General features: G+C 40.8%; 1 protein-coding gene across 1 annotated transcript; it reads left to right on the top strand.

The window, feature by feature from the left end:
* The first annotated feature begins 5,158 nt into the window (after positions 1 to 5,158).
* On the top strand, positions 5,159 to 10,954 carry LG05H2orf78 (linkage group 05 C2orf78 homolog). The gene is made up of 3 exons (XM_019712844.2): positions 5,159 to 5,255; positions 7,408 to 8,169; positions 9,035 to 10,954. The coding sequence occupies exons 1-3, from the start codon at positions 5,159 to 5,161 to the stop codon at positions 10,927 to 10,929; spliced, it is 2,754 nt and encodes a 917-aa protein (XP_019568403.2). The 3' UTR covers positions 10,930 to 10,954.
* The last annotated feature ends 415 nt before the right edge of the window (positions 10,955 to 11,369 follow it).

Genomic DNA, 11,369 nt, shown 5'->3' with positions numbered 1-11,369 from the left:
CCTAGAAAAACACACTGTTCTCCTATATTCCCCAGTAAGAACAAAAATAAATTGCTATTTAGAAAAAGAAAAGACATCAGTTAGCACAGGACATTTTACACACTTACAATTAGGCACATTCAAATTTGGTGCTAAATCATAAAATATTCTTTTGGAATTTATGAAAAAATATCCAATAGGTGTGTAGTCACCAAAAAGTATTAATAGTACAATAACCATAAAAATTACAAGTTCTGACAATTAAGTTCGCAAACTCTTCCTAGAAAAAGTGCTACATACTTCACTGCTGAATATCACTATGGTCAACTTCGAAGTACTCCCCTTGGGAAGGTATGCACTGACGCCAGTGCCTAGTCCACCCTTCAAAGCAATTTTGGAATGCTTTTTATGGAATGGCCATCAGAGCTGTCATTGTATTACCCTTGATGTCCTGAATGTCATCAAAATGTCTTCCTTTCAATATTTCCTTTATCACCAGGTAAAGAAAGAAGTCACTGGGGGCCAGATCAGGTGAGTAGGGAGGGTGTTCCAATACAGTGATTTGTTTACTGGCTAAAAACTCCCTCACAGACAGTGCCATGTGAGCTGGTGCATTGTCGTGATGCAAGAGCCAGGAATTGTTGGTGAAAATTTCAGGTCATTTTCGTCTAACTTTTTCATGCAGCCTTTTCAGCACTTCCAAATAGTAAACTTGGTTAACTGTTTGTCCAGTTGGTACAAATTCATAATGAATAATCCCTCTGATATCAAAAAAGGTTAGCAACATCATTTTGACTCTTGATTTGGACTGACAGAACTTTTTTGGTTGTGGAGAATTGGCTGACTTCCATTGTGCACTTTAACGCTTTGTTTCAGGGTCATATTGGTACACCCATGTTTCATCACCAGTGATAACATGGCCCAAAACATCATCTTGCCTCTCCAAAAGGTCTTGGCAAATTTCTACTGTCCTTTGGTTTTTTTCATTGGTGAGCTCCTTCGGGACCATTTTGTACACACCTTTCTCATGTCAAGATTTTCAGTTAAGATTTTCCTAAATGCTTCTGTCTCATTTTTACTTGGTCTGCTATGCTTCTCACAGTCAGCTAATGATTTTGACGCACAATTCGATGAATTTTTGCAGTGTTTTTGTCAGTTCTGCTTGTTACTGGCCGCCCTGACCTCTCTTCATCAGTGATGCATTCTCTCCCTTCAGAAAACTGTTTAACCCATTTGTACACTGCCGTTTTTTTCATGGCATTATCCCCATAAACTTGGACTAACATGTCCCTGATTTCACTTCCACTCTTGTCAAGTTTAACAAGAAACTTAATGTTTGTTCATTGTTCTAATTCAAGCTCAGACATTCTTGTGACGGCACACAAAAATACGCAACAACAATAATGAACGCCACTTAGCAAGACATCGCCACATGTCAACATGAACACAGCTGTGAGACACTGATATACCAAGGTTATGAAACCTTACCAAGCTGTGTGTACAGTGCTGCCAATATAAGCGCATAGGGGCAAGTTCTCGAACGTTTGTCAGACCTCGTATACAAAATGGGACATAAATCTATCAGAAATTTAAAAAGTTATACTGGTTTTGCATTTCCAATTTGCTTAAAGACACAAGCTTGGGGTGGGAACAAACTCAGTTATAGATGATACAAGAAAAATTCAGACCTATGCATAATAGGATTTCTAGTAAGTATGGAAACTAGCAAAGCCAGACCTAGACATAATAGGGTTTTCAGAAAGTATGGGATGGGAATGGGTCCAACATGAGGTAAAATAATGTTTTAATAGGTGCGTAATAGATTGAAATGGAAAATATAGAAGCAAGGGATATTTGGAGCACCAAACTGCTAAGTAGTTGACATTACAAAATCTACCAGTATCTGGTAGGGTCCCTGGTACCATGTGGGTGTTTGAGGGATTCCAGTCTTTAATTAAATCAAATAGTGACAATGGGGAGAATAAGGAAAAGCCTACAGGTAGATGGACTTGGTATGTTTCACTGAAACAAGTCCCAGTTATCTTGATGGGTACACAATGCAGAAAGTGGGTTTATGGGACAGGACAATACCTAACTGTAAAGATAAGGCTGTAGGTCAGGGTAGGGCTTGATGCTAAGCTTCAGAGTCTTGGACTAAAGTTCTTTAGGTTCTTCCTCCTACATTTGAGGTTATTTTAGAGGTTAAGACGATGCTGAGCCTGCAAGCGAAAGTTAAATGGCTGCAACTATGGAGCAAAAATAGCCATAGAGGCTGGGGACCAGGAAAGGCCTAACTAAGGGTTTGCCTAAATAGAATTAAATGTTGGAACTGAGTATTTTAACATGTAAACATTTTACTGCTACCAGAATTTGTCTCACCACACTTCCCCCAGTCTTATACTACCCAGCCTAACCTGCAGTAGCTATGAATTCCCTTTATTTCCATGGGAACATAGAAAAAGGAGACTAGTCTGGCTTGCAGATATTTAGCATATGTCGTCAGCCTCACATTGCATACTATATCATGGAAGTTGGTTATCTGAGGTGTGAAGCTTAAGGGAAATACCTTGAAAAAAATTTATAAGTTTAAGCTATAACTCTACACTGTAACACCCTTCACAATTTCTTCTCAGATAAGCATCATTCCTCATCATTGAAAAAACTCATATTTCATAATAGGAAACATAGGCTTATAAATAAAATATGTATCTTTGGAGAGCCCATCTATGAGTATCTTCTTGTGGCTCTTGGTAACTTGTATCACACTTCCTACTCATTGGCACTAGAAAAATCCCCAGACAGGTTGATCTAAGTACCGCTAAATACTTACCACCAAGGAAAATGACTAGATTAATAGATTTCCTCCCCCAACCAGCTTACTCCATATAGGAATCATTAGCAACTCAGCCCTAACTGACAGTCACAAGAGTGGTTAGAGAGAAAGGCACTAATCAGGGGAAGAAAACAGAGGCAATCCAGGCCACGTCCGGCTGACTGCAGACTCTGTTCCTTGTGTTTGGCTGCACAGTGTAACTCACCACATGCGTTTTTTTCATCGACCCCTTTTGAAGTTTCTCCACAAAATCCATAGATCAACTTAGTTCATGATTCTTCAAAACAAAGTTGAGAGAAAACCATGTTTTACAATGTTAGATTTTTAAAAAATACAAAGGGAAAAGAACATGTAGACAAAACCAGAGCATTGATACAGAGCACAAAAACAATCTCTCTCTCTCTCTCTCTCTCTCTCTCTCTCTCTCTCTCTCTATATATATATATATATATATATATATATATATATATATATATCTCACACTTGTATCACACTTCCTCAAAGTGATACATATATATATGTGTGTGTGTGTGTGTGTGTGTGTGTGTGTGTGTGTGTGTGTGTATATATATCAGGGATACACTTGTCAGATGAGCTTTCCACCATGTAAGTTCATGGTGGGAAGTTCGTGAACTTAATTGTCCAAACTTTTCTCGTGTGTAAATAAAACAGGGGTGCCAAAAACATGTATAAAGTGGACACTTTGGTCAACGTTGCTCAAGTAGTAGTTTGCTGAATCAGAAGTGTCTGGACACTGATGGTAACCACTTTGAGCACCTTTTCTAATTGTAGAAGTCAAATGTGACTTGTATTCATCTTTTGTTATCGGTGTATGTTATCACAATTTTAATACAGTTTTCCTGTCTTAAAATGTATATACAGTTTTTGGCACCATATATAAGAATCTATTTATGTGTATATCTAGCTACATCTATCTATCTCTCTCTCTCTCTCTCTCTCTCTCTCTCTCTCTCTCTCTCTCTCTATCTACCTACCTACCTATATGTATTCTGTGAATACAAAATGAGGCCAAAATATGTCAACTTGTTTCTCACAGAAACCAAAACGTCCACATGAATCTCTCTTTTACTGTACCCTTTCACCTTGCCTGTTCCCTATTTTCCATAAATGTCCTTTTCTTTGTCTAACAATTCTTCTCTTCATTTTGCCTGGCCTTGCACCCAAGCATGAGGAGAGAGAGAATCCTAAATGCCCAAGATTCCATAGTGGCTGTTTGTAAGGGGGGAGGAGACTACAATAACTGACACACTGGATACATTTATGTGAGAAGGAAAAAGGAAAATATCACAAATGCCTCTAACGTACAAAAGAGAGGGACGGCAGGATGCCTGCATGGCCCAAGGAATCAAAGGTAGTAAAGTATGGGCAAGAGAATTGCACCCAAAGGCTGAAAGAGGAAACGTTTGCAATCAGCTGTGTCTCTTAGCTCTCTGGTGTTTGTTTCTAATGAGTAGAGTCCATTTGGGGACGTATCAAGCACTGAAGAGAAGATCCCTGCTGCTGGAAGTTGACAGGATGTAACATCCATGAGTGTAAGAATGCAAAAATCAAAGCTTGTGTCAGAAACAATGCCTACAATGAAGATGAAAAAAAAAAGGAGAGCAGAAGAGAGATGCAGGAACAACCTGGCCCAGCCCAGCCCAGCCCAAGGAAGGTAGGAGTCAAGAAGAAACTGAAAGAGAAGAGCTTTGGCCCATCGCATTCTCCGCAAGGTGCACTCAACAAACTTCACCCTACTCTTTAACCAAGTTACAGAAGGAGCGCCTTAACCCCTTCTTTGTTCCTCAAAAGCTGCAGTAAGTTCACGAATCAGATGGGCTGAGATGATTTCAGAACAACTGTAATTGTGCAACCTAAATTTCCCCTTCCTTCCTCTCTAAGGATATTAATTAACAGTATATATAATTATAAATATATGTAATAAAATATAATATGGAGACTATAAATAACTCCTAGTGAATTATATTAATGAATGTATTTAAAAAACATTGAGATTATTTCCCTATCATAAGAGCCTCAGGAAAGTGAGACTACCACATGTGTCTTGTAGACCATCACATCTGTCCCCAAAGCTCAGCCACTAGGAGTTGGCTTAACTCCCCTATGTCTTCCCCCACCCAATCCTATCTTCTTGTTGGGAACCTGACCCCCCCCTTATTGGCTCTCTCATACCTTTAAACTGCCTGCTTTGTGACATCATTCTCCCACCAAACAAACCTACCACCACCTGGTAAAATCTTGTTTCCATGGAGTTGTCTGTAAATACATTTGAATCATCACAAGTGACCAGTGACCAGTGTGACCAGTGATCATCTTACTGAACACATGCGCTCTTTGGCTTCAGCCACTCAGACAACCTCCAGTGTCGTCTCCTCATCCACCGTATCTGCAGTGGATGTTTCTTCTCCTCTGACCATGTCAGGTAAGGAAGGAAACTTTCTAAAGTTTTTCATTAGATTTTTTTGGTCCCTAAATTTAGCAGGAGAGTCAAAATCACATAGAATAATGGGGGAAAGTATTGAACAGGAAACCTGGAGACCTAATTTCAGTTTTGATTTTGACATTTACTAGCTGTGTGACTTTGGACAAGTCATTGACTCTCTCACAAAGTCTGTTTTTTCCTCATCTGTTACATTAGGATATTAGATTGGTTGTTCTCTCTAATCCCTTTCTTTTGTAATATTGAGTCTTAAAGGAAACCCATATAGAAAATGAAATCAAAGACTTCTTGAGAGTGTTTCAACAGAAACAGAGAGGAAACCTAGGTGATGTAGAAAACTAGCAATATATACACGATGTCTCATATGTAATGGTCTCCCACCACTAACATTTCAACTTTATTATTTTAAATGTAATGCTGTTTAAAAAGTAATATTCACCTGTTTTGACGTTTTCTATCTAAACTAGGTGAAAAGAGAAACTAGGGAGAGAGGGTGGAGAGTACTGGGCTATAGGAAGGCAAGGATTTAAAGATGAGTCGGATTGTCTCCATCAGCACAGGCCAACAGGAACCAAGAGGGAGGAGAAAACATAAGATTGAGGGAGGGATAAATCAAAGAATGAAGAGGGAGAGCGTGGAGGAGCTCTCCAGAATAAAAGAGGTGGTTAGGGATGGAATGTTGAAGGGAACCAAAGATTTCAAATTAAAGCAGCAAGAGCATAGTGTGAAATCTGTTCACAGCAGGACAAAAGAAAGTTTATTTTACCAAATGCTTACATTAACAGACTACTAGGAGGGAAAGTAAGGCCAGAAATGAGTATCTCTAGGCAATGCAGCTGATCAGAAAAGTTATATTCAGTTGTTTGTGTTTTCCTATTGCCCTTCTGAACACAGATGGCACTTGACTGTTGTTAATATAAACATTTTAGGACTGATGCTTCCTATAAATAAGAAACTAATAGAGGTGGTTATCTAGGAGGCTGGAGGAAATAGAATGTTCAGTGTTTAATTTCATTCTGATTTTTAAACTATGTAGATGGTTTGCCTATTAAAAATAAAATTATTATTCTTCAAAAATGATACCTCCTAACTTGAATCAGAAAGATTAATTCCTTTGTGTGAATAGCTTCCAAGTCAAAGCTGCTTTTCATCTTTACAGTTATATTCTCTGTAACACAAAGAGCACACCGATAAATAGCCATCATCTCTTTTTAGATCTTAGCCACCTAGGAAGAAAATAAGTCCCACCTCTCTAATTTCACATTTATCTAAAAGCAACTTTGTCGAATCCTTGGGTTTTCCTACATGAAAATTTTTTAAAAATTGGATTCTAGTGATGATGGCTTTTAAGGCTTTGGGGATGACACTTTCCTGGATGTTGAAGATGATTGTGATTTAGGTTTTAGGATAAATATAAAAACTTTGATGATACTTTTAAAGAGTTCTTTTCTGTTTGGTTTGTGGTTATATTAATTGAAATATATATATTTTTACTAGGCTGTTAAGCCTATTACTTGCTGGGTAGTATTCAGAAAAACACGAATGAGCACATAATGGATTTCTTCACTTTATTTCGCTCTCTGCTTTGCACCAGTTTTTACTGAAATGTTTGTCTACATATATTGTGGCTACCTATGCATTCACCTTTATTACATCTTGCTGCTTGTTATACAATTTTCCTGATATATCTTTTCTGTCTGTATGTACTGGCTAGGAATCACCTTCTCTTGTGGGCTGTTTTTTGGTTAATAGGATTCACTAAAATAGAGTAGGCAATATTCACTTTCATAACATTGCATGTATGATACAAAACTTTATAAGTAAATGTATTATGCTTTGATGCTTGCTACATACCCGTTTTCATTACCTATATATTTCTTTTTAGTTCTGTGATATGCTTTCCACGATTTTTCTCTGTCTTTCCAAAACTTATTGTACCTTCTTCTATATAAATCATATGTAATATATCACTTATTCATGTATGAATTATTGCTGTTATTATTATAATCACTTTATAGATGATTGGTATTAGAGGTTTCCTGATAGCAACAACCTTCAGATAATGCTATTTCTCAAATACAGTGAGAGTTTATCAATCTCATTGATTTTTCCATCACCCTCTTGTTCCCTACAGAGAATTTCCAAAATCCACCTTTACTTGGAACTCCAAATTCTGTGCAGCTCTCTCTTCCTGTAGTGAGCAATGCAGCCTCCCTAACAGAAAGTGCCTGCAATTTCTCCAGTCTCTCTGCTCCAGCCGTCAGTTCAGCATGGCTACTACCAACAGCCTCTGGAACCTCTTTCCAGCCACTCATGGGTAGTGCCTATCTTTACCAACATTCTAGCACAACTATGCTGTCTGGAGTTACTGGCCAGAGCCAGCTCTCCACTTCTGCTGCTTCCTACCCAGGTGTTTTTGAGTGGGATATGACGAGAGGCACAGAAAAGCAGTCTTCGTCACTCAGTGACTGCACTGTGACTGTCATTGACCAGAACACAGCTGGGCCTTCCATGTCTATGGCACCCCAATATGATAAAACTTCAGATGGCTATAACGTGGTCCCTCTGTACCCATCATTTTCTGCCAGCCTTGTTCAGAGGACACCATCTCAGATTCTAAATCATGGACATAGCCTGTCACTTCCCTACCAGGAAGGAAGTCAGGTATATTACTATAATCAAAGCACACTGGGGCATCTGCTCTCTGGAGAACTTGGCCCCTGCCTGCAATCCTATGGCTCTGTGTCGTACACAGGGAGTGGGGTCTCTGCCTCCCAACCAGAAATGGTCATGGTACTGAAAGAGGTTCAGCCCACAAATGTCCTATCACCGGCCTCCACCTCTGGAATCTACTACCCTGTGTCTGCTCAACCCATCGCAGAGACAGGGTTTCAAGGTGAGTACCAACAACCGTGAGAAGGGAGAGGAAGAAAGTCAGCATTCAAAACTAGGGTCTGTCTGCATCTGGGAAGTGGAGAGTCTACAGATAAGTGGAATTTAAGTCTTGAGACTTTAATAACCACTGCTCTCACTCAGCGCTCTCCATTTTCAGACTCTATATCACCTAATAGAGGTGGGACACTGTAATGACCATGCGTGCTGTCTGTATGAGAACCCCAAGGGCTTACCAAGGGATACCACACTTTTCACCGCCCTACCAATCAGTCCTCGGGTACTACCACACTGTAAGAAACCCCCTTCCCTGACCTATTGGTTTAGTCTCTTTGGAAGGTGTTTCAGAACTCTTACTGTCATAGTGCCAGTTTAACTTCCCCTCACTTCTTTAATTTACACCAGGATTTAAGACCTTGTATTCCAAGATCTTGCCCAAAGCAAGCAGGCTAAGAATCTCTCCTTGCTTATCTGTTTCAGCAGGAAGCACTCCATCCCCTTTCCTAGGGCATGGTGTGAAATGTTCTTATTCTATCAGGAAAGTGAAGAGAATTAACAGGATTCCATATGAGAATGCCAGGCTTGTAAAACATAAAAAAAAACCAAAAAAACACAAACTTTTACTTTTTATTTGACTTATAACAACCCCGTGAAATACAAAGAAAAAACAAGAAATGATAACATGAAATGATCACCATAAGAACTAGAACAGTTGCCTCCTGTCTCCTAGCACAGGGTGTGTGCATGATCCTTAGGAAGAGCTGGTAGAAATGACTTTTCTATTGTTGGAAGGTGCATGATTGCTGTATTGGTGATAGGAGGAGCACCTTACTTACTAGGAACTGACTTCTTCCTTGATTCCTTTGTAGTGATGGAGACTTCCCTGGGATTGCAACCGTCAAACCAAACATTTCATCTACCACAAACTTCTACCCCCAAGTCCTGCAAAAACAGGAATATCCAGGTATTTGAGAGTAACCCACCACTTGAGCTTGGGGAAATTTCAGTGATCGCTCCGGTCCAGAGTTCTAGTAATCTCCTGGCACTGCCTTCAGCTCCAAGACAGGAACAAAAAGAGAATAATACTTTTGATATTAATATTAAGCTTTCAAAGCCTCTGGACGCCTACCAGATCCCAACAGAAAACCAAGATCCTCCACTGCTCCCTTTAGAAGTCCCTGATATTCACCAGCTCCTGGCCTGCATCGATCCCCTTGGCCAAGGGGAGCAACCTGGTTTTGAAAACACTGATCTGGGAAAGAATAGCCTGAGTCTTAAGGACCAAGGGACACTTGAAAAAAATGTGATTGAATCTAGTGGCGGTTCGCCTGACATCACAATGGTGGAGGACTTTCACCTTCCCCAGCTCTTCAATTCCTTGAATGACCTTGATCAATCCAAAGGTCCCGAGGTGTTCAAAGCCAAAGAGACCACAACCATCAAGGTGAACCAAATGCAGGAAAAGTCAAATGTCATAAAGGCTCCCTCTGATCAAGTCAGAAAGAACAAACGTAAAGCCTCTGAGCCTATCAGTAGTGCTCCCAAAGCCAAAATCCAGTCCAAGAACCCAGAGTGCCCGTTAGAGGAAGAAGTTGTCATTTGCAATATTACAACCAGTGACAGGGCTCCTGTGAACACAGCCAAGCATCCTTCCAACAGCAAACCTAAGAAAGCTGCATCCAGCAGGATCGGCAAAACTAAGAGCCATGGGCAGGAAAAGAGCAGAAAGAGCAGAGAAAACAACTCCAAGAAAACGGAAGAGAGTAAGCAGTCAGGGAACAGAGTCAAGGCAGAAGAGAAGCCAATCATTCCCAAGATGAAGCGAAAGAAAAATCAACCTGAGCTGAGCCAAGAGACTTTCATAAAGCCTCGAAGCTTCCTGGGGATGCACATGCTGGAGTCCGTGCAGGTTTTTCACGCACTAGGGAAGAAGAGTGATAAGAAAACTGGACCCTCTTCCTCCTGGGCCCTGGGAAACTCAAGCAACCCCAAAGGCTGCCAACCATCTCCAGCTCTCAAACGATGGCGGGATACCTCACATGAGGAAAAAGGTCCTGAGAAAACTCAAGTCAAACCCCAGAAACCTGAGGGCAGTGCTGACAAAGAATGTTCATCTCCATCCCAGTATGAGCTGCCACCTCCTGGGAAGGTCAAATTGGTACCGTTGCCTTTTCCAACCTTGGACAAGCCTCAGGCTCGACCTGTTCACCGCAGGCCACAGTCCCTGGCACCACATCGGCGTGCTGTGACCTGCCCTGCCCAGCCTGTTTCCGCTCACTCAGCTCAGCCTATTGCAGTCAATTCAGTTCGGCCAGCTCCTGTGTCTTTGACAGGTGCTCCCAGACCACCTCGGCCAATTTTGACCAACCCAACCCAACCAGGTTTGGCAAACCCTACCCGACCTAGTGGCCCTCACTCTGCTGCTCCGAGGCCTGCACCCTACAAAACATCTTTCACTTCTGTCCAGCGGGAGCCCATTCCTACTGCTGTGCCCAAGGTGCAGTCCCCACCCAAGCCTCAAACCCAATATCTACTCGAAGACTTCAGCTTCCAACCAATCCCATGGAGAAAACCCAATGTTCCTGAACCTGTAATGTCAAAGCCCATCACAAAAGAGCAAAGGCCAGAGCGGGAGGCCATGAAGAAGAAGGCTCAACGAGAGCGCGAGAATGCTGCCAAATACACCTCTTTGGGGAAACTGCAGTTTTTCATTGAGAGGGAAAAAGATATGGAAATTGCTCGATACTATGGCTATGCAATGTAAGAGATGCTAGAATTGTTGTTGCCACTTTGGATACCAGCTGTTTTCCCATAGATAGATATAAGTTTCTCTATTCTGATATATTAAAAACAATAAAAATGAATAAATAAATGTAATAGAATTTGTAGATGAGTAATAAAGAAACCTTTGGAGTTTTGAGATGCTGTTAAGAGTGGTTTTTCTTCGGTGAGGGTGGGGATCAAAGGCTGCCTGAGAAAGAATTCGAAGTTAAGATGGGAGAATGAGGGAAAAAAGATAAAAGTTGAGGCAAGAGGAAGAAACTTATTCCAGGACCAGAAAAGCCAAAATGGGGCGAGATTTTTATGGGTTTATAAAAAGAAGTGGGAGTGGGGAAAATGGCAGAAGTAAGAAGCAGGGTCTGAGGTTAGGGTTAAAAGAATAACATTGGAATAGAGTTGAAGATGGCAGAAGATGAGTCTAGC

This window comes from Rhinolophus sinicus, linkage group LG05, assembly GCF_036562045.2.
Source record: "Rhinolophus sinicus isolate RSC01 linkage group LG05, ASM3656204v1, whole genome shotgun sequence".
In the NCBI taxonomy this organism is placed as follows: domain Eukaryota; kingdom Metazoa; phylum Chordata; class Mammalia; order Chiroptera; family Rhinolophidae; genus Rhinolophus; species Rhinolophus sinicus.
The sequence above is the reverse complement of the archived record's forward strand: the minus strand, read 5'-3'. Positions and strand labels throughout refer to the sequence as shown.